The 22,703-nt window shown below is 49.9% G+C and overlaps 1 protein-coding gene and 1 long non-coding RNA gene across 5 annotated transcripts in view; one reads left to right on the top strand and one right to left on the bottom strand.

Moving 5' to 3' along the window:
* The window catches only part of ADPGK (ADP dependent glucokinase), an 11,636-nt gene extending 8,508 nt beyond the window's left edge, over nt 1–3,128 (bottom strand). For both annotated transcript variants that reach the window (XM_015638995.3, XM_015638994.3), the window contains exons 1-2: nt 2,863–3,128; nt 69–294 (exon numbers count right to left, since the gene is read on the bottom strand). In XM_015638995.3, the coding sequence (XP_015494481.1) occupies nt 69–294; nt 2,863–3,077 (441 nt within the window). In that variant the 5' untranslated portion in view covers nt 3,078–3,128. The remainder of the gene's footprint in view (nt 1–68; nt 295–2,862) is intronic.
* Nucleotides 3,129–3,430: 302 nt separating this feature from the next.
* LOC109022812 overlaps nt 3,431–22,703 on the top strand; it is a 46,459-nt gene continuing 27,186 nt past the window's right edge. The window contains exons 1-4 of one of the 3 annotated variants that reach the window (XR_004498933.1): nt 3,431–3,552; nt 5,223–5,358; nt 8,327–8,397; nt 8,483–8,686. This is a non-coding gene — a long non-coding RNA (uncharacterized LOC109022812). Of the gene's footprint in view, nt 3,553–5,222; nt 5,359–8,326; nt 8,687–21,313; nt 21,410–22,703 lie in introns of those variants that run through there. The other 2 variants (XR_004498932.1, XR_004498931.1) reach the window with 2 other exon arrangements.

Raw genomic sequence — 22,703 nt, forward strand, 5'->3', positions numbered from 1 at the left:
AGGGGAAGGGGAAGGGGAAGGGGAAGGGGAAGGGGATTCTCAAGGCTGCCTTCCGAGTGCAGACGCACCTGTGCCTCGGGGTGCTCCGAGGCCGTCCGTGCAATGTCCTGGAACACCTCGGCATCGCTGAAGAAGCGCTCGGCAGCCGCCCCTCTCTCCATGAAGTGGGCAAAAGCCTCCCTCAGGTCCTGCCCAGAACTCAGGACTGCATGGTTCTTGCCATCACTGGGCTCCAGGCCCAGCGCCTCCAGCAGCTTCACCCCGGACAGAACCACGTCCACGCAGGCGTTGACACTGGGAGAGACAGAAAAGGCGTCCTGGGAAAACCAGACTGACCTCGGGGCACCTGGCAGTGCAGTTGAGGTCACACCCCTGACTGTGCAGGGGGAGAACAACCAACCACAGGGAAAAAAGGCACAGGAATTTCCTGACATTCTCTCCTAAAGCTCTGTCTGTTTGACTGGCTTTTATTGTGCTCCAAGAGGGATTTCTAACTTTCTGCTGAATGAAAACAAGGAAAGCTGTGTGGTCCAAAGGTGTTTGAGTATGTTACAATACAGGTTCTGCTTCATTTCCTGCCTTGGGCTCACTTAAAAAGAACAGGAATAGCAACAGTGGCATTTTAAATTCTTAGAAGCTTTTAAAAATGTATGTATTTTGGGTTTAAAATGTACATGTGATTCAAAACTATTAAAAAGAAAACTGAAAGCATTTAAATCAGCTAGATCAGCCTCTGGAGTTTCAACTATTCCTAATAACAAACCCACACACAACTCCACACACAGGCTGGTTCTGTTTACAGAAAGTCAAGAGAGCAATTTGTCAGTTGAAATATTTGAAAACGGCAGTTTCCACAGGACCATCCCAAACTTACAGAAATAGCATGCAGTGGAAACAGGAGAAAAATCCTGCAACAGTAAGGGAGGGATAAGAACCATTTCAGCAGATCCAGGCTTTTTGGAAAGTCTAACTTCCAATCTCCATGTCTCATTGATTTAATCCCAGTCTTGAGTCAGACTTTCTGGCTGGAATCAGAACCCCAGGAAGTCAATTCAGAAACACCTGCCCTTGTCTCACTCTGTGGTTTCAGAACAATAACAACATGGAGCAAGTATTTCCTGAGATGACACCAGCAACTGCACAGAGATGCAATTGAACCATCTTCTGTAGATGCTGTCAAGTGCCATTTCTGTTCCTCTGGCCCACATTTCCCTGACAGGGATCCAAACCATCTATCAGACTCGTGCAGGATCCCTGACTTTCTCTACATCTCCCCCATGACACTGCAAGGGCCAGTTCCTGCTCCCTGTCAGCCTGGAGTGCTCAGCACTCAGCATTCCCTTGGCAGTGACCTCCCAGGAGTCAGATTTGGGCTGCAACAAAAAAAAAGCTGCATCACACAAAATAAAGGACATGAAAAACCCTGAGGCTTTCCACTCCACGAGGTAAGCAGCCCAGAAATCCTCTAGATGTGCACCACCTCCTACACCAAGGACAGAGAAATTACCTAGCATCGCAAAGAAACCGTAAGGTCAAGCAGCATTTTAGCCCAAATTTTATGGTTTAATGAATCATTACAGATCCAAGAAGATGAAACTAAGTCATATTCCTCTGCTAACACAGAGCTACACCACCATGGAAGTGGATAACTCCTTCCAACATCCAGAGGCTGAATCTTCCAGTCAAAGTCAAGTTACCTGCCATGTCCATATATTTGAGTCAAGTGCTAAATATAACATGATTAATGGTCAGACTTAAACCCAGCATTTAAGATCAATGTGACATTCCTGAACTTTCCCCTTGTTCTCTTCCCACTTTAAAAAGAGAAAGAGTATTGAATTTCCCTGAGCTCAACATCCACTGCCCTCCCTCCTTATCTCTCTCCAGCTCTGCCTAGCCACAGTTACCTCTTCCCAAAGGCGAAGGCTTTGCTCCTTTCTCCACTTTATGAACTTATCTCTGGTACCTATTTATTGCCAGCCTGTGCTGGATGGACCAGCAGCTCCAACTGACCCTAACCCCAACCCTCAGACTGTACACAGATTTGTTTTACAGACAATCAAGCTGGGAATAATGTCTCCAGAGCAGGGCTGCCAACAGGACCAGAGCCCAGCTTAAATCCCCACCCCAGGAGTGTTCTGGATCATTGATCCCCTCGGCCGATGTCCAACTCTGACTGAGCAGCACTGCGGGAGGTGCTGCACCCACATCCGGCTCTTTTTCATGGAATCATGGAATGGTTTGGGTTGGAAGATACCTTCCAGGTCATCTGGCTCCATCCCCTTCCATAGGCAGGGACACCTTCCACTAGCTCAGGGTGCTCCAGGCCCAGTCCAACCCTGACAGGGATGGAGGGGACACAGCTTCTCTGGGCAACCTTGCCAGAGCCTGACCACCTTCACAAGGAGGAATTCCTTCCTGATATCTACCTATTCCTGCCCCCTGGCAGTGGGAAGCCACTGTCCCCTGTCCTGCCTCTTCAAGGCTTTGTCCCAAGTCCCTCTGCAGCTCTCCTGGAGCCCCTTCAGGCCCTGGCAGGGGCTCTGAGCTCTCCCTGGAGCCTTCTCCTCTCCAGGTGAGCACCCCCAGCTCTCCCAGCCTGGCTCCAGAGCAGAGGGGCTCCACGTCCTGCTGCTCTTGGGGACGCCAGAGCTGGAAGCAGCTCTGCAGGTGTGTTCTCACCTGGGCGGCGCGGCCACACCCCAGGTACACCCCAGGTACACGGCTATGCGCACCGGGGCCGCAGCACATCCGTCCCCGCTCGTTCCAGACCCACACACGTGGGCACCGGGATGCGCATCCCGGCCCAGGCGCGCTCCCGCCCCGCCGCCAGGGGCGCTCCCCGCGCGCTCCCGCACCTACCCGACGGCGACGCGCGCCCAGCCGCGCGCGGGGCGGACAATGGCCGCCTGCCAGGCCGCCACCGTGCGCGCCTCCAGCGATCGGGCGCGGCGCAGCGTCCCCAGCAGCGAGGCCGAGAGCTGCCGCAAGGCCGCGGGGGGCAGCTCGGGGCCCAGCACGCACAGGTAGCCCAGCGCCAGGGCCAGCAGGCCCACGCACACCGACCGCTGCCACATCGCGCCGGGCGCGCTCCGCTGCTCCTCCTCCCCCGCCGCCGCGGCTGAGGCGGGGCGCCGCCGGCGGGGGCCTCCTTACGCCGCCTCCGTAGCGCCCCGCCCCCGCCGGCCGCCGGATGGCGTAAACCTCTTCGGGAATCGCGGCGCGCCGCTCCTCCTGCGCAACCTGCGTGCGGCCCGGTCATGAGGCTGCGCCGCCTGCGTAAATCGGTATGGGAATAGCGCTCCCCTTGCGCAACCTGCATGCGGCCCGGCAATGCCGCTACGTCACTTGCGTAACTCAGCACGGGAGTAGCGTAGGCGGCGGGGGGCGGCGCGTTGTGAGGGGACGTGGCGGGCGGGGGCTCCTTCACGGCACCGCCGGGCTCTCAGGCAGCTGGGGCGAGGAGCCCGCGGTGAGCACTGCCCCGGTGCCTTCAGCAGCGCTGAGCTAATGTCTGGCTGGGCATCGTGCCTGCACCCTCCTATGTACGAGGTACTGCTGCTCCATCCCCTCCCTGGGGTTCCTCCTCACGGTGCCGTTATCTCTATGTTCCCCAGCACCTTTATGGGTCTACGTTCTATTTCCACTCTGCCCCAACAGTGCAGTGTCCGTAGTCCCACAGCTCCTCTGCCCTGCCTCAGACCAAGGCTTCTCTAAAGGCTCACATCCATCAATCCAGTCACTGTCCGAAGCTAATAACTAACCCTAGTACACATTCTTTTTTTGTGGAGAAGTCCCTGGTTGGTCCTCTCCCCGGGGTGAGGTGGCCTCATTAGCCCTGCCCACGGCCCTGAGGGCTCCCTGTGCTGGGAGCAGGCCCGGGAGCGCCCTTTGCTGCCTGCTGCATTCATCACAGAGATGATGAATTGTAGTGAGCAAGAAGGGAGGTTTCCCTTTTTAATGAAAGGGAGTTTTTCTGGGCTTCTTTAGAAGCCACAGGAACTTTCGCTCAGAGAGTTCTGACAAAATTTGCAAGAGTTTGACAACTGTGTGCCACAGCGCGTTGGCTGAGGCAGCCGATAATTTCCTTATTCAGTTCTGTGTTGTGAGTGATTGTCATCTCCTCAGACTCTGACAAAGCAAGCAGTAAAAGAGATAGATTACTGGAAAGCATATTTGCTGACTTTTCTTTCTTTTTAGGATGGTATTTAGTCAGCAGCCATCGTCATGGATTTATGTCTGGCTCTCAGGGCTCATTGATTGGCCATCAGGTTCCCTTTCTTGTAGGCATTGCCATAAAGGACTTCCTCATTTATTTATGCATTCTCTTCCTCTGAAATTATTCCTCAGAGCTTTGAGAGTGTGCAGATGGGAAGGCCAGGTGGATGATGGAGGCTGGAATTCCTGGCGAAGTGAGAAAAAGCCCTCCTCACCTGACAGCTGATGGTGACCAGGGACACTGACTGGGTTTGTGAGCCTAAAGTGATAATGTCGTGATCTTAAGAGAATCATGAAGACAAACTAGGATTCTGCCTTCCCTGTTCTTCAACAGATCCTTCAAACAGTCCTTTATCCTCGAATACCTTCCTGCCATAGTGGCCCTTCACAGAGTGATCATCTTCTCCTCTCAGACCCCATTCAGCCCACCAGAGTTGCTCGGTTAATGTGTAACCCCCCTATTCTGTTGAATTCTCTTGTTGAATTCTGTTGAATTTCCTTTGCTCAGGTGGTCTTTGGGTTTTGTCAGTAGCTTTTTCATTTGAACAGATTTAATCATTTCCCCTTCAGTGCTCTTCTGGCTGATGTTTAATCTGGCTGTGTTTATGAAATCGTGCTGGTTTCACACTCCCTGGGGGAGAGGTCTGTGAGGCTCTTATGGTTACAAACAGCCCTCCAGCCCAGGCAGGCAGAGAGAACAGACTACATACCTGCCCACAAACCCTGCTGCAATGAGGGCTTCACCTGTGGGACCAGGGGTATTTATAGCTTTGTCACAGAACATCATAATTAGATGTGCCCATGGGGCAGCCTCAACCCAGAGCGTTGTCATTGCTCGGGGACCCCATTATTAGTCCCATGTCAGGGTGTGGCTGTGATCAGCAATTTGACACAGCAATACTTTGGGGAATTAAGGCACAAGTCTGCTTTGGGGTGATTAGTTTGTCGATGCATTTGTTGCCCTGAGAACTGAAGTTGGTTTTTTTTTATTTTTATTATTACAGACACAATTTCCACATCAATGCAATGGAAGCTGTTGAGGAGGAACCACCTCGGTTTGATCTTTGTAAATTGCTGGTCTTCAGCCTCCATAGACAGTTCTGGCAGTGCACTTGAACAAGGCTGCAAAGATAACTAATGGTAAGTTTCATTTTACAATCTGCCAACAAAAATAAGAGGTTTATAAAAAGACAAGTTCCCTCAGAGGACCTGTTCAGTTAAAGAGCTGAACACCCATTTCTTGGTCAATAATTATTTTTTAAGCCAATGGAGATCTAGATTTGCCTCAAACAGCAAAATTAGGGGTGAAACTGTCAGCTGAGAACTGAAGTCCAGCTCCTTATTGCCTGCCCTTGAGCCACCCCATGAATTCCATAGAATTATGGTATTATTCTGTTAGAGGTAACAGAGGGACACAGGGCTGTTGGATCCATATGGACTAACTCAAACTGAATAAAAAGTATTGATTAAATACTTGTTTAATTATGGAAATAACAAGCTGATTGCCTCTGGGTCACTGCTGTGTGTCATTCTAAAGACTTGAAACTGATCTCAATGAATTTTCAGTGGGGATACTTTTATTAAAAGCATGGGAAGAGAAGAGTAAGATTTAAGAGAATTTTTTTAGAATGGAAAGAGTTAACATTTAATGTCAACAGTTTTCCTTCATTTCTTTTCCCTTGTGTTATGAAGTCCTTGTACAAGATATCTTCTTCTTGACAGTTTTTTGGTATAAGCTGCTTGTGACTTGGGGGGTGGTAGAGGGACAGTGGTTTTAATCAGTGTTCAGTTATTGGAAATGGAACTTGTTCCCTTTAGGGAAAAAAAGAAGAAAAGGTGGAAAAAACACCTTTTTCTGCAGGAAGCAGACAAAGGATGTGATTCTTGTTTGAAGGTTAGCTATGGAGATTTGCACAGTGGCACCTCTGCTCTGTCCATTCAGAGCTGACAGACCTGTATGTGTGAGCTTTTGACCTCACTGAATTTGCTTTTCAGACCATGGGCTTGGTTTGGAGAAATGAGGGCTTGCCAAAGCCTCATCAGGCAGGGGGCAAGAGGAAGGGGAATGAGGGTGGGCACAGGGAGGAAACAGCAGAGAGGAGTGAAAGCCAAAGCTTCTAGTTCCCAAAGGAGATCTGGAAACCTGTTTTTCTTATGTTGAACTCACAAGCTTGAAGCAATTGTCTTTACTCCTTATTAAGTAGAGTTTCCATATTCAGATGAGCTCATGACCTGCTTTGGCCAGTTGAACAGCACAGGGAGGGGAGGAGCCTTCCCAAAGTATGAATTCCTTTATTGTTGTTAGGCTCATGTGTGTCTGCAGTGCCCGGGATGGAATCTCTAGCTGGAGCCAGTGAACACTGCCTGCACCCCGAGTATGATTTGGACAGCAGGTCCTGGCAGCCCTCTTAGCTCCTGTCCTGTCCCACACTCCCAACATATTGTCCCTTATGTCTGCCTTCCCCAGGCACCCTGGGGTCAGTTATTAAGGTTTTGTGTGTCCAGCTCACTCATCTGTGTGTCTTCATACCTTGCTATCAGACTGCCCTTGCTCCCAGGCCTCATTTAATCTGAGTTGGGCACTCTTTCCAGAGCCACACATCACTCCATGTACATGAAATCAGTGCCTACCTGTGGCATTCCATGGGAGCCAACAGCAGAACACGTGGGGTGGGTGGTTCCTACTAGTGTGGCTTCACCGGGGGAGGAGAAAAAAATTGAATTTAGGCTTTTTGTATGGATCCTAATAAAGGCCTAGAAAATCCACAAAGTTTCTGCTGAGCCATGCAGATGAGCAGAGGAGCTCTAATTAGAATACAGACTTTGTGTTGTTCTCAGAAACTGGGCAACATTCCCCATCTGAGCTCTGCCAGCAAATCTCAGTCCTGGACTTCAGCACCCACTGCTGCTCTGCTCTGTGAGACACCCACTCAGCTTGGCCAGCACAGCTCAATCTCAATTGGAAACATCTTGTGCTGTTCCAATTCGGGGCCTTTTTCAAGTAGAATGTGCCATCTCTCTACTAAATTGTGCCAAATTGCTTCGTTTTGGCTGCAGTACTCATTCTCACTTGTCACCTAATAGGGTACCTGGGGACTTCCATCTACACTGTCAGCAGCAGAGGAAGACTCATGTGCATGCCCAGCCCCCTGCTAAGCCCCTGATTATATAGTGATGTGTTAATAACAAACACTCTTTCATGTCTTGGCAGTTGCAAACCTCTCAGTCATGCAGCGCTTCAGAAGTAGAATATGGGAAATATGCAAGTCCCAGTTTTAGATAATTAGTATCAGCTTCTCTGGCAACTCTGTTCCCAGAATGAGAGTTGGGAAGAGTCTGAAGCTGCCAGATGCCACTTATGTGGATGTTCTGCAGAATCTGAACCACGTTGGAGAGATTTGCTGTTGCAGAAATATTTCTGCACAGAGAATCTCTTTCCCTCCCTCCCAGGTTATGAATTTGCCTTCCCTGAAGACCTTGCCGCCCCCCAGTTTTTGAGAGCTCAGCAGTGGGAGGCAGAACTGTTCCCATCTTGCTTGAGACACCAGGGCTGGAGCTGGCATCATCCATGTCCACATTTATGCATTTCTCTCAATTGGAGCCAAATGGTTGGATTTTGCAGTGCTCACACCCTGTGCTGACCAGCCTGGCTTCCAGAAAATCTGCAGGAACTGGAGCAGGCGTGAGCCACCACCTGTGCTGGTGAACACCCTGAGGTATCAGAGGTGGTGGCAGTGACTGCTTGTTTCTGGAGCAAATGGTTCAGATCAATGAAGATGGAATAACTAGAATTTGTGGGAAGAAGACAGGTTAGGAAATTATCCTCAGGAAGTGAGAAACTTTGGTGGGAAGGTGTTTTGACTGCCTTTCCAGTCTTGGTCCTGTGAGCCTCCAGCTGCAATACTGTCAGGAGCTGAGATCTGCAGCAAAACCTGTTTATCTGTCAGGTGTGGCCCTGTAAAAATGAGAGTGATTAGATGTGCTAGAGGTGTGTTGTGTGTTGTTAAAGGATGCATGTATGTGAGCAGAGCAATGCTTGAAGTGTTTTCATGTGTTCTCAACTTGGCAAGGTAGAAGATTGATGACAGATGCTCAATCTTATCTCTAGGAAGGAACTCTGAAATCCAAACTCAGATTATTCTGCAGTCCCCTACATCTATCCAATTTGCTTACCAATTGGTGAGTGTTCTGTGGGTTGTATCTCATTGTAAATACTTTGGATTCTGTATTATGGTTGTTACAATTTATATTCACATCATTTCAGCACTAACGTTGTTGCGAGTGAATGTGCCTTGAAATGTTTGGCGCCTACTGAACCTGACCTAATTCCTGTGATACAAATAAAACCTCATCATGTTCCTCAAGCTAACAAACTGCTTGTTGGGGCTTGGGTGTCCTTCCTTTTGTTCCGTCTCGCCTGTGGAATTTTTTGTCCATTAGTTGCAGGGAAAACCTGACTGCTGGTACTTGGTGGGTGCTTGAGAAGCACAGGGAGTTCGGCTGGGCCCAGGGGGGAGGTGGGGGCAGCTGGGGGGCTGGCTGGTTTCTTGGGCTGGAGAGGGAGACACTCTCGGAGCTGTGCGGCTTGGGGAAGGGAATTCGCCATCACCCACACGGAGCTGCTGCTCCTCCTTCTTCCTTCTTCATTTGTGAGCCTCACACCCCCTGTCCTGCCAGGACCTGCCAGTGCCAGGCACCGCCGCGGAGCTGCTGATCCACCTCAGCACCGGGATCTCAGCTCATCCCTGCTGTTCCAGCTGACTGTTCCTCGGAGCCCTGCAGGAGCACCGGGACTGACTGCCAACCCGAGGGGTTTGTGAAACAAAGCCTCTCCTCCATCCCTTCCCGTCCCGGCCGAGAAGGGATCCTGGGGTCCCTGGTTCTGTTTTCTTGCTAATGCTGGAGTTATTGTTGTTTGTTTGCCTCGTTATACACACTAGTAAAGAACTGTTATTCCTACACACAGATCTCTGCCTGAGAGCCCCTTGATTTCAAAATTACAGTAATTCGGAGAGAAGGGGTCGACATTTTCATCCCAAGGGAGGCTCCTGCCCTCCCTACCAGACACCTGTCTTCCAAACCAAGAACCCTACCAGCCAAAAGGGCAACCTTTATTTCTGTTACTGTCATAGAAAACTCCCAAAACCCGGATCCTTGAGAAGCCTTTGATTTTCAGCCTTTAAGGCTGTAGTTGAAGCCCTTGCTGTGTCAGAGGACTATGGAAGAGGGATTTAGGCTGTCCTGGAGAGGTGAGAATAGAGAAGCCAAGTGCTTGCTGTGCTGTAGGGTCTGTCAACTTGCAGAGCTGTGGGGGGAGATGCTGAGGGCACTTGGCAGAGAACAGGACAGCCTCAAGTCAGGTTTGCATGAGTAAGGGAGAGGGAAAAGAGAGGGCTGAGAGTTTTACCAGCAAAAATACACTTGAGCAATCAGCATGAACATAACCTGTTTTCTCTGTTCCTCCCTTGGTGTGCATCCCATGCATGTCTGGAATAGCCAGTCTGGGTGGTGGCCACGGGGGTGTGTGTGTCCATGAGGATTGGTTCTCTCCCACTGGCTCAGCTGCCAGTTTTGCTCCTCCAGCCACCCACAGCCCTGTCAGAGACTCGCTCAGGGTGGGGACAGCATCAGGTGACATCAGCTGCTCATCCTCTGGGGTCATGTCACTTCCCACAGAGCGGCACCAGGGCCACCTCTGCTCCACCCTCCCGATCCTCGTCTCTTCCTTAGCACCTTCCAGGCTGTGCTGCAGCTCCAGGAGCTGCGGAATGTGCAGTCAGGTGCAGTCCTGCTCCCTGGGGGCGGCTGATCCGGGTAGGATGTGTCTTATGCAATAGCGTGAGCTGGGTGTATTTTAACGTGCCAGCTGAAGCCCTGAATCAGACTGTGCAGTGAATGTGTGTATTGGTCTTCTGAGAGGCAGTTGTTTGAGAATGTCACCTCTGAGACTGCCAAAGCTACTTGTGTATTTCATAGTTCATACTGTAAACTGCTCACACCCCCCTGGGTTGTGTGTTAACAGACACAGCTCATAAATAGCAGTGCCTGGCAAAGCTGTCGGCTCTAGATCTGTCCACAGAGGTTTGGGCCATGGAATTTGCTGTGACAAAGGTGTCCCTGGTATTTTCCTTCTGTGTGAATACAGGAAGCATAAGACATGGAGTGCTTGGTGTTAAATGTGACCACAGGTAGTGATTGTGGCTGCATATGGAACCACATTTGTTTAAGTTGGTAAAAGAGGTCTCTAACTCTTCCATAAAGATACAACAATCAGAAAAATAGGAACATGGTTGAGAAAAGTGGTGTACAGTCAGAACACCCAGAAAATGTTTTATAAAATAAGGAGGGGATGGAGGAGCAAAGGGGTGCTAAAACTGGTTGTGGGGGAAAGGGCTTGAAAAGGTTTCACAGAAAGTATCTTAAGATCTTGAAATAAAGCTGTAAGACACTGGAAAACCACAGAAATCCAGAACACAATAGGTACTTTTATAAGTATTTGAAGTCTGTTTTTTCTTATGTGTGTGTATAGATATTGCTGAGGCTTTGTGAGCATGAAATTCCTTTTTCCTTTGTAGTTCTGTGGCACTTCTAAGTCTTATGAGGATGTCTTGCCTCTAGGCTGGGCATCAGGGATGACAAGGAAAAGTACTAACCAAAAGAGATCAAAGGGAAACCCAGGTAGATTCGCAGGGAAATTGCTGGGTGATCAACCAGCTCAGGCTCCAGAGACTGCCTTTTGCAAGTCTGCATGTGATTTCCTCTCTCTCCATTCTGTGAGCTCAGCCTGTGCTTTGTTCGTGCTGCAGGACTAAGTGCTTCCCTGCAGCATCCTCAGGCTATTTGGGGAGAGGGGGATGGTTGATCTCCCTGCCTCAGAGCACAGCACATCTTGAGTAGAAATGGCTGTTGAGCACTGATGGAAGGCAAGGGGCTATGGTGGACATGCTGAGAAAGAATCTTCCTCCTTCATCTTCACAAAAGTACAAATGAAAACAAACTGATGCTTCTCTACTGCTGCTCTCTGGATTTCAGAAATGAATGTTGTGACACTTCCCTTCTCAGAAGCGGCCAAGACAGAATGTCGCTTTATTCCTTTCCTTTTTCCTCTAGCTGAAACATCCTGCTGCAGAAGACCTCAGCAGCAAGTGACTACTCCATCTGCTGTTTGGAGGAGGTCATTCATCTCCAAAGGGAACAAGAGACTTTTCAGTGACTTCCTCCTGAGGAATCAGCTGCTGACAGAACACTCTCCTTAGCCAAACTCAGGCTTACAAGGACAGTTTTGGTTGCTCGTTAACCTCAAAAACTATGTAGTATAAAAATAACCAGGAAAGAACAATCTGTTGATCTGGTGTACAAGGAGGAGTTGACTGAAAAGGAACCCTTCAGTTCCAGAGCATTGCTGTAGAGGGCTGTGAAGTCCTCCATATCTAGAGGGTGAACAGGGAGGGATGGATTTCCCTTTCCCAGGTGTCTCACTGTTCCAGAGGTGGGATAGTGGCCTGTGGGAGTCTGCACATGCTGTGACTGTCTTGTGGCCTTCTCTGGAGCTTGGTTTCCACTTCAAGTGAGTGCTAAGGTGCCAAATATGGAGGTGTGGGAGGAAGCCTTTCCCAAACAATGCTCCCTTACAGGAAAAGAGCTGATAATCTTTAGAGTCTGCTACAGATTTAGCACCTAGCTGGCAGTTGAAGGTGAGAAAGATGGGTCTGGACAGCTGCACAGGACACAGGGCTGGGAAAGGACACAGCTATGTCCTGGGCACCTGATGAGCAGCCTTTGAGATTATCCAGGGAACTGTGCTACCAGATGAGGAACAGGAGCCTGTGGACAGCTGGATTTTCAGCCTGCTCCTGTCTCTGTCGAGACACAGGTGCTGAGATGCTTCTCACTGCTGGGCTCTTGAGCTTTCAGCTGGGCACCTGTCCAGCTACCCATCACTCCTTGGATCTGGTCCATGGGAAACCAAATGTGATCTGAGGGTTGCCACTGCAATGGAGGTATCAAACAGACACCTGGCATTTAGTACAAACTGAGGGAAAGTCAGGCTGAAAATGGAACTGGCAGTGTCTTGAGTGCTTTGAGTCTGTGCTGGGGCTTCTGCCTGGGGTCATGGCCCTGTGGATCAGCTCAAGGTGGAGCCAACTGTTTGGGTGTAACTGTAGAAAAATTGATGTGGGGAAGCTCAGAACCTCAGGTGAATTGGAAGACAGTGCAGGGATTTTCTTTTTTCCCCAGGATTTGCTCACATGAGGAACAATGAAGTTCTGCACTTTGTGATACGACTGACAGATAGTGCAGAGGAGGTGAGACTGGCTTTGTTTTCAGCTGTGAAACCCAGGAAGGGATATGTTCTTTGTGAATTAATTAATCTGGAGAAAAGGCAGTTTAACTATTCGACAAAAGATTCATTTCCACCCACTTCCCAGCTGGCAGCTTAGCCATGGACTGTCAGATTTCCATCAGCCTCCAACATTCTGACTGAAATAGCAATTTTTGCTTGGTAGGCCAGAGAGTAACAGTTGTGAGCCTTGTGTTGCTCATGGGTAACAGGTAAAGGGAGGTAGGACAAGGTTCTGCCCTGCTCCAGGCAGGGCTGGATGGTGCTGCATGGCCTTTTCAATGCCATGAGCAGGAGCTGAACTTGAATCTCCCTGAGCAGGGATTTAGGTTTGCTTCCTAGACTAGAAGGTTTCAGGGATTCTTCTCTTGACCTTATTGTGAATGGGGGAAAAGCATTTTTTATGTGAGCTATTCAGTGTCTCAGCAGCACAGCAATCAGGGAGAAGTGGGAGTCGGTGCAGTGCCCAGTGACAATCTCAGACAGGCACAGAAATATCTTCAAGACAGAAGCTGAGGAAAATCATAATCACAAAGCCATCAGTCTGCTAATGAGAGCTGGGGGAGTAAACCTCAGATGAAACCCTAGTTTGTAACAGCACACAGCAAATACCTGCTGGATTCCTGAGGTTGGGACCAGGAGAGGTGTGTGCTGCCATTTCAGAGGCTGTTGGGATGTAAAAACTCCAGCTTCCTTCCAAATATTTGCAAGCCTGGAGTCAGCCCTACCAAACAGAATTGTTAGGGAGACAGTTCTCCCTAACATCCATGTGACAGACCCACAGCAGGTCTTATCCCTCAGTGATAGAGCTGACCCTGGCACCTGCTGCCAGAAATGGAGTGCCAGCAGAGCAGTGGCTTTCCTGTGCATGTCACTGCTATCAACAGAGCAAAGATGTCTCTAAATAGCATAGGAATGTTTAGCAATTGGGGTCTCCTGTGAAAAGTTCAAGCTGCATTTCAAGGACAATTGAAGGTCTTTTGAGAAGGGAGAGATCAAATCCCCAAGGAGCAGTTGTAAAATGCCACTGTGATGCCCCCCAAATGCCATCGGCACATTCTGCTGAAGTGACATGCTGCAGCTTGTGTCTGTGTGATAAGGACACAAGGGTACAGAATTGGGACCTTGGGCAACCTTACACATCATAAATACCACAAGGTAATGGCAAAACAAGATCTTTAATCCGTGTAAAACACAGAAAAAGAGGGCATCAGCCAAACTTTAGGTGCAGTTAGCAGGAATCTGAGAGCAAACTGGGCAAGATGCATTTACAGTTGTGAGTATTTGCTTCTCGGTCTAGATTGAGGGCTCCTGAGGAGTCTTAGTGTCTGCAGAGATTTAAACAAATAAGCCACTGAAGCCCCTCTAAAGATTGAGCTGTGAGTTGCACAGTGGGAGACTCAGCTGAGACTTCCCTCTGGGTAGGGGAAGGAGTTGTAAGGACAAAGCAAGGAGAAGGACCTGTGTATCTCAGACAAGACTGACCTAAGCCCATTGAATCGAGATCTGTTCATCCCTCAGCTGCCTAAAAACAGAAAATGCTTTTTAAAATTCCTTTTGTCAGTTCTGGCATTTTAATTTTCATCTGCAATGCCACCCTGGAGGCATAAATGACTAATTCCAGTCCCTGCAAAGCTGGGGCTCTGCAAATGTCCTCACATTACTGGGGTTCACTTCTTTGCTGGAGTAACAGGTGATGTGAGCTTGGGAGGGAGCTGTGGCTTTGGAGCCTGCCCAGGGCAAAGCGAGCGAGGAGATGTGAGCAGGGCTTCAGCCAGGAGAGCTCTGTCAGAACAGTGTCACTGTCACCCTCCTGAGGTTAATGCCATGGTGGTGCCAGTCCAGCAGCTGGGGTGACCACAAATGGAGCACAGAGTGAACAGAGGGGAGCTTTTGGAACTGCCAGAGCTGGACATGGCACCCTGGCACAATGTTTGATCCCAGGGTGAGTGTTCAGTGATGGAGTCAGGGGCATGGGGACCTTGCCCATGTCTGCTTTGGATTCCATCTGTACCTTACCCAGAGCACCAGAAGGGCACTTTCCTCACTTTGGTGTCTGCACACCCTGAAGCTGGTGCTCTCAATGTTACCACAGCCAGCAGTGATGGAAGCAAGAGAAAGCAGAGAAACACTAAAAAAAAATAATTTTCTATCACCAGCACACAAAAGACCACATGGAATAGCACCAAGAGGTCCTGCCAGTGTGACACTGCTCTTTGTGGACACGTGGGACCCAGCAGAATCTATTGAGCAGGTAAATCAGTGCTTGAATGTTTCCCTGAGACCAAAAATACACACACTCTCTGCAAGTGTAGGACAAATGAGGCTTGGAGGACAGGGATATGTGCAAAGATGTGCTCAGCAGCAGCAGGGGGAACACAGACCTGCCTGCCATGGAGCATGGAGCAGAGTCCCAGCCCTGTTCCAGCCTCACCCTCCTGTCACTGCAGGGCTGCTCACACTCACCCCATCTGACCTCTCACACAGCACACACAGGAGTTTTCCCAATGGCACCAAAAGAAGGAACAACCTTCCCAAGCCTGGAGAAAATCCCTTTGGTGCCAAAACCACTGAGGTCAGGGGCAAATCAAGCTTGGTGTTACAAGGAATGTCTTGGCTGGGCAGATCTGTCAGGACATGTAACGGTGTGAGAGACATGGCATTTATTTCTGCTCTCTGAGATGGATGTGGCAGGAAGGAATATTGCAAAAACTCATTTCCCAGAAGCAGGTGCTGGTGCAAGAGCCAGGGTAGGGCCTAAGGGCACATCTGGCCAGATGCTGTGAGTGCCCACACTGGGGAGAGCAGGGCTAGGACATGTCACAATGCTGCTGCTTCTTGCTCAGAGGGAGCCCTGGGCTCCTCATTTCCTTTTGGGCTGAATTAAATGTTCTGGTCAATTGAAATCCCATTTTATTTCATTTATCTTTTATTCTGGTGACTTTATTCTGGGAAATGCAGTGTGGTGCTGAATATCCTGTGGGTGTAGCTGGGTCTGGCTCTGACACTGGTGTCTCCTGGAGTCCCTTGCACTGAGGAAGGGCAGGAGTGTTTCCAGTTTTTAAGTATTTTCATGGCAGCCAGGAAGCCTTTGCTTCCCAGGAGTGGTGTTCCTTGGGGGAACTCCAGGACATTGCTGTCGTGACAGGATGCAGGCCTGGCATCTCAGCCTCTTCTCTTGTGTTTAATGAAGGGGCTGAAGCCCTTTCTGGATCTCCTGGGGATGGGACATCTCATTTTCACCCACTTGGAAATTAAAACAGCTGTGTATCAGCTTTATTTATTCTGTCTATGCAATGTATCTGTATTCATGAAGCTCCTTTATTCAAATCCTTGGCTCCCAGCTCTGGAGCACTAACTTGCCCTTTAAAATTATAATAATCCCAAGCAAACTCCCTACAGAGACAAATTTGTCGTTGCTTTGCCTTTGGCTTTGTAAATATCTCATGTTTCTCCTCTTAATGTGCTGCACTGATGGGTCTGGGGTGAGGTCCAGGGCAGGCTGGTCTGCAGCGTGGTGCCCGGAGCACAGTGCCCAGGGCAGCGTGGCACAGGAGCAGCTGCTGAGAGAGGCTGCACAAAACCGCTGTGATGATGCTACGAGAACAGACGAACAGACCGGTGGGTGTTTGGTCGCTTGACATGCTGAGGTGCAGCCAGACCTCACGCAATGAACACTGTGTCCAGGAGAGGGATAATGGCTTTATCCACACTCCTCTGGCAGATGCCAAACCGATGTGCCCTCAGCAAAGCCTCTGTCAACCTCCTCACTTTTATCTGCTGGCAAGCTGTAGATAGGCAAAGAATTCTGCCTCTCTCTGCTCTCCAGGACCCCTCAAGGCGCACAGAAGTCGCTGTGGTTTGGGCAGGGCAGGGCAGCCCGGGAGTGCTGCGGGTGCCGGCCGGGGCTGCCCCGGTGCCGCGGGAGAGGGCGCTGCGGGCCCGCGCTGCGCGCTCGGGCTGGGCACGGGGAACCATCGGGGAACCTCTGAGCGCTGCCATCGCAGCCTTCGGCACGGAAATGCTGCTAGAAACTTTACCCAACCCAGCCCGGAGACGGGAGGGTCAGATCCGCACTATCCGCTTGTCAATTACATTGTATTTCGTGCAGGGGTCTCTCTGCCTAGAAGAGTGTTTTAATGGATTAATGTAATTTCGAGTTCAGCTGCTCCTCACCAGAAAGGATGGTGGGGTTTCATTCATACTATCAGATATCTTTCCCCCCTTCTTGTTCTGTTTTGGTTGTGCCCGCAAAGTATCCAGTCCTGAAGGTTGCCGCTAGAAAGGGATGTTAGAAGCGGTCCAAATCTACATCAGAAAAGGTTTGTCGTGTCACAGGCATCCGTTCTCTTCCCATTTCCATGGAAACACGGACTTCGGTGGTGTCAGGCAGAGCAGCCTGGCAGCATGTAGTGGACTCTCTCCAGGAGGAGCTGCTGGCAGCAGCACACAGAAATGTGCCTTTGTCTCTTCAGGTTTGGAAAGACCAGGTAGTCTGGTCCTTTAGAGTAACAGCACTTGATAGATTGCAGCAGAAACAACAGCCGGGACAAAGATTTAACTCCCTGCTTCCCCCTTCCCACCCTACCCTTCCGCATCCCAGCGCCCGGTCCAGTCCCGCAGAGAACACCGCACACCGCAGGCTCCGGTTTTTAATTTCCTGGGGGGCACAAGGGGAGGAGAGCACATCTTGTGGCGGCTGACAGGCTTTTTGTTCTGCGCCAGTCCTTTTATTAACCCCCCGCTAGATCATTCGCTGTCTGTGCTGAGCTGCCCCCGCTGCGATGGTGATGAGAGCGTTTGTAGCAGCAGGGCTGCCGGGGGGGATTACGGGGATCCCGCGGACCGGAGCGAGGGGCCGGGCACCGGGACACAGATTGCTGCCGCAGCCTCGCCTCCATCTGCCCTCTCCTCGCCCGACACAGCTCTCGTGATCCCCGCGGGGACAGCAGTTGTGTGTCCGACCCCGCAGCTCCCGTGTCCCGCCTGCGAAGGGATGGCGGCCGGCAGTCCGCAGGGGGGGCCTGTTGCACACGGGTAGGGATGGGATGGGATGGGGGCCACGGCCAGAGCATCATCTGCTATCCCACAGCCTCGCACAGCCCCTTTGATTTATCGTAGATCTTAGGCAAAAGCAAGTGTTTCCACTCAATAATCCTGCCCAATTATCCTTCTGTATTTAGGGCCTCAATCCCGTAAAACATTTATCCCAGACACGGGACTGCACAATTTGTGGGAGGAATCGAGATCTTTCTGAGCAGTTGTTTCCTTTTCCTTTTGGATCAGATGGCTGTTGGTGGTTGATTATTCAAACAAATTAATTTGGGATGCATACACAAGTCCTAATTAGCTGCAATTATTCACTTATTTCCCCCCTGCTTCCCCCCTACACTGCCAGAAATTAAAAAAATATCGCCCTAACACAGTGTGCCCTGCAATAATTATCCCCCGGGCCAGTCCTGAACCTCTCAATCTACAATCAATACCTTCATCTGTCAGCCACAATTAATTAAACACAACCCCAATTTCAAGGCTTTGATTCATATCGCCCCAGAACAGCTTACTGGGTATTATAATCCAGACTGATGCTAATGCTGTCCTCAAGTGGAAGGGAGGGGCTGACAGAGATATCAACCCCCAATTTCATTAAAAGCCAAGTGATAGAAGGGCTCTCGTTTTGAGGTGAGTGATGAGTAGGTGGGACTGTGTTCTCCTCTAGAGCCCACCTGCTTCCCAGGGGAATATCACTGCTGGAATGAGACTGGGGCAAGGCTGTTGCTCTGGGTGGGGAAGGGAAGCTGAGTTAGGCCAGCACGATGGTTTTGTTGTCTGTGTTGTGTGAGTGTGTTCTGTTCTACAGAGGCTTCTTTTTTTGGACAGCATTTGCAATTTTGGAATTTGATACGTTTCTGAACAGTAATTCAATATCCAAAGGCTGTTTAGAGCTTCCCGACAATGGTCTGTGGTGGTCCAAGCCAGAGCTCCAGAGATGCTATAACAAAGCTTTTAAAAACAGTAAAATTGTTTTACTTGAGATTCATCTGGTGCTTTTAATAACCCTCTGTTCTACACATGGAGTGGTAAAAGCAAAGAGGGATGTAGGGCCAAGCCACATAAGGATGGGATCCAAGATTCATGGCTCCCTCCCCTCTCTGTGTCTTCCTCAAATAGGCATGGAGGTCAGACCTAAAAGGGGTGATTTGAATCTGTTCCAGGTCTTAAACCTGAGAGCCCATTCTCTTTTTGCTGATGCTGGCTGTGTGTCTCAGCCAGCATCCTCTCCCAGGATTGCAGCCTTCACATTCTTTTTACTCTGATTCCCAGTCAGGCGCTCTCCTTCCCGGATGCCTCTTCCTTGCACCTTCACCCTCAGGATTTCAAAAGCCTCAGATCCAACATCCAGGAGTCTGAGGGCAGCTCCTGTTTTCCACAAAGGGCAGGCAGCTCAGCAAATCCTCAGGCAATAAGAGAGAATGATTTCCAACTTTGAGCCACCTGGAATAAAGAAGAATAGTTGTGACCCCAGGACTGGGAACATCAAATCTAACTGTGTTTGAGCTCTCCAGTAGCCCTCGGTGTCCAGTTTCACCAGCACAACTGTCTGGGGGTTTCCAGGACATCTTCCAAGTGATAGATGGATTTTGTTTTCTGCCCTTGCAGGACAAACGACTTCAGAGCCATAACCACAGGGGAATATGCAGGCACTGTAGGTCAGCTCAGGATTTGTGCCGGCTCTGTTGGAGGAGAGCCCAGTGTTTGCACAGAACAAGCAGGAGCCTGTTTCCAGGGCTGGAAATGTTACACTTGGCCATCCCAGCAGAATTTACACCTCGGTGCTACATAATGGAGGCAGGAAGGTATGGAAAACCTTCCCCTCTGCCCATGTCCAGGTTCAGCAGCGACAATGGGGGCCCAGAACTGCGACAGCCTTGCGTGAGAGAGCTGCTGAGGAAACCATAGCTTCACTTGAATTTGGGAGTTCATTCCAGTTCAGTGAGGCAAGGGATACTTCCATGCCTGCTCTCCACACAGGGCTCTGCTGTCTGAGCTGCACCAGCAAGCCTGTTGCATCCAGAAATGATTAAAGCTGGAACGTTTGGTAAGCAAATTCTGTAAGTTCGATAGGACATTCAGTTAGGGAAGAGGAATGAGAGCACACGATGTGCTGGTTCCAACAGACCTCACCAAGAACTCACAGTGGCTTTGCAGGCAGGAACAACCACCATGTGAAACTTGGAAAAGAAAAAATTAGTTGGGATTTTGCTGCCTGTTTTTTCCCAAAGCCCTGTACCCACCTTCTGATGATGATCAGAAAGCTGTTGCTTTATCTGCTCTTTAAGCTTTGGCTTGTAAATAGCAAAATCTCTGTGATCAGAATGATTTTACATACAATGAAGCCAAAAAATGCCAATTTCTCTGCTATCCACCTAAGAAAATGGAGTGATGGGTTTGTAATAGAGCAATAAACCACAGTGCTTTTGTGGGTACAAAATATTAGCCTGAGGTTCCCTGCAAGACAGAGGAACAAAGGCCACTTCTCTTTCATCAGCCACTTGAGCAGTACAGACCCCCCACCACCCTCCCCAAGTGAAAGGCTCTGCTGGTGTCTTTATTGCCAGGAGAAAATGAAAATTATATGCAAAATATAGACGAGAAAATTCGTATCTCTGCATTTGAGTGCTGTGCTGGGTATGACATCACTGGGAGCCAATCAGCAAGCTCCCTTTGTGTCTGGCTTTCTAATAAAAGCCACTTCATCAGAGTAATTTGCAGTAATAATTTATTCACCTTCTAGGAACGGCACCACCTGACTCCCTGAGCAGCCAGGGAGAGTGAGTGAGCAAAGGTCCTGTGCCCCAGATGTGGCTGTGCCCTGGCTGCCCACAGCTGCAGCTCTGCCTCGATAAGAGTTGCCTTCAAGTTGCAGATAATAGAAGTAATTGCATGTGTTCATTAATTACCCCATGGCTGAGCACCCCTAAAGGTGCTCAGTGCTGCAGGTGCTCAGAGCAGGGGATGGTTCCCAGCAGGAAAAGCAGCTCTGGGGTTGGAAGTGTTGCACAGAGGCCACAAAACAGGGCTCTGCAGGGGAGACAAGGAGCTGCTTTGCATGGACACAGAGAAGAATTTGGCCTTTTGAATTTGGGCTTTGCCTGGGTGAGGGGCAGGGAAGCCTGTGCTGGAGGCACAGATTGAAACAGAGCCACTACAGCAGTTCAGATGCCCGATGCTGTGCAGGGGAGGATCTGGACACACAGGAATGACATGGATATGGCAGTTGTGCCACTCAGTGCAGCTCATAGGAACCTTTGCAGGCTGGGATAGCTCAGAGCACCTTGGCAGCACCCAGCCTTACAATGAATAATGAGGCAATGAGTAATAGCTCTGTGAAAGAGGACAGAGCCCACAAAAAAGAGCAGCAGTCTGTGGGATCTCTCCCTGAATCCCAAGAAAATGTTGCTTCAAGCGGCACTCTGGGGCTGAGTAATCTGCTTGTGCAGGAGACGTGTGGGCTGCTCGTCCCACATGTCTCTAGTAGGAGCTTTGCTGTGCCAGCATGTTGTGTGGGAGGCTCTTCCAGGGCTGTGTGTAATTGCTACATTGGATGTATATTCTGGTGGTGTAAACTCCCTTAATCAGATTCTGCACGCACAATGCTGGATTTGGAAACAGAGCACTAAATAGAGACCAGCCCATGAAGACAACCAAAACAAGAGATCACTTCTACCCTGAATGATTCATTCTGTTTTACAGTGAGCAGAAGCAGCAGAGCTGGGAACAGTGAGCAGATGTCCTGAGCTGGCCTGAGAAAGCCCAGGCAGCCACACCAATACAACCACCAGCACACAGGTAATGGAGATCTCAGCTGAAGATGCAGCCAGGCAAAAACACAACAGTTGTTCGGTGGTAGAGTGAGGGGGTCTTCATTCTCATTGTGTGCCACAGCAGCCCTCCTCTCTGGCTGAGTTGTCAGCATTGTGTCTATGCAGCCTTTGGAGATTCTGAAAGAAAAAAAAAATCCAAATAATTCAACCAGTGGAGTTAATTTGCTCTGTAAATCCTGCTGTGAGTGCATCCAAGCAGGCTTTGTGTCAGAGGTTTCTCTGGTAGTTGCCCTGCCCACGTGTGCATTGATCCTGGAGAGCAGGACAGCTCCTGGTGATGAATAACCCACCCCTCAGCTCTTCCCTAGGGAAGTGTTTAGCCACCAGTCTGTACTGTGCTCATGGGGTCCTTTATGACTCACCTTGGAGGAGCTGCTTGAGGAACTATAACCTTGTTAGAGCTTCTTGGGAGACTCCCAGGAAGACTTCTGTGCCTGTATGGCTGTTGGTGTGCTGGGAAGCCACAAGCAGTGTAAAGGAGGATTAGGGATGAAGAAGTGCCCCCCTGGGCTTCCCCAAATAAATCTATGGTATGCTCTACTTGGATGTGTTACTGTCCATGTGATAGCAAGCCTGAGGGGCCCTAAATGTCTTCAGTAAGAGTGGGAGGTGCATGGCCCCTTTCTGAATCCAGGCTTTCCAGGTTTGCCATTCCAGTCTCTCACTGGGGGTGAGATGTTTGCTGGAGTGCCTCCAGGACCACCGGTGACAACCAGGAGACCCTGGCTGCAGCCCTCTGTGGGTACCACAGGCTGGCAGGGAGGGGTGTCCCTGGGAAACCCTCCCACCAGCCCTGATTATGCTGTGACACCCACTCACTCTCACTGGGTGACTCCAGGGACTTGGAACACTGCAGGTGCCATTCCAGGTTCAAGGCAGGCCCTGGCCCTATCTCCCATAGTGTAAAGCAGCTCTGGGAGCTTTGGGATGTGTTTTCCTGTTCAGATTTCACCCATTTACTTGGTTAGGTTGAAGCACAGCAGAGATAACTGGAGAGGGGGAGGTGGTGCTGCCCCCAGCCTCTGTCTGTAGGACCCTTTTAAGCCTTGTTTATTGATTTACTTTGAAACTACATGCTTGGCTCAAATGAGTGTAATCAGAGGTGGCAGAACTCCAGAGCAAAAGCGTTTATAACATATTTTCTAGGAATTGCATGTCATATCTGAAGGGAAAATGGAAGGGTAGCATAAACACACACAAAGCCTCGGGATAATGTCTATTACTGTGTGGAGACAGTGGTCTCAGAGCCTGGAGTGATC

This window comes from Parus major, chromosome 10 (assembly GCF_001522545.3).
Source record: "Parus major isolate Abel chromosome 10, Parus_major1.1, whole genome shotgun sequence".
NCBI lineage: Eukaryota > Metazoa > Chordata > Aves > Passeriformes > Paridae > Parus > Parus major.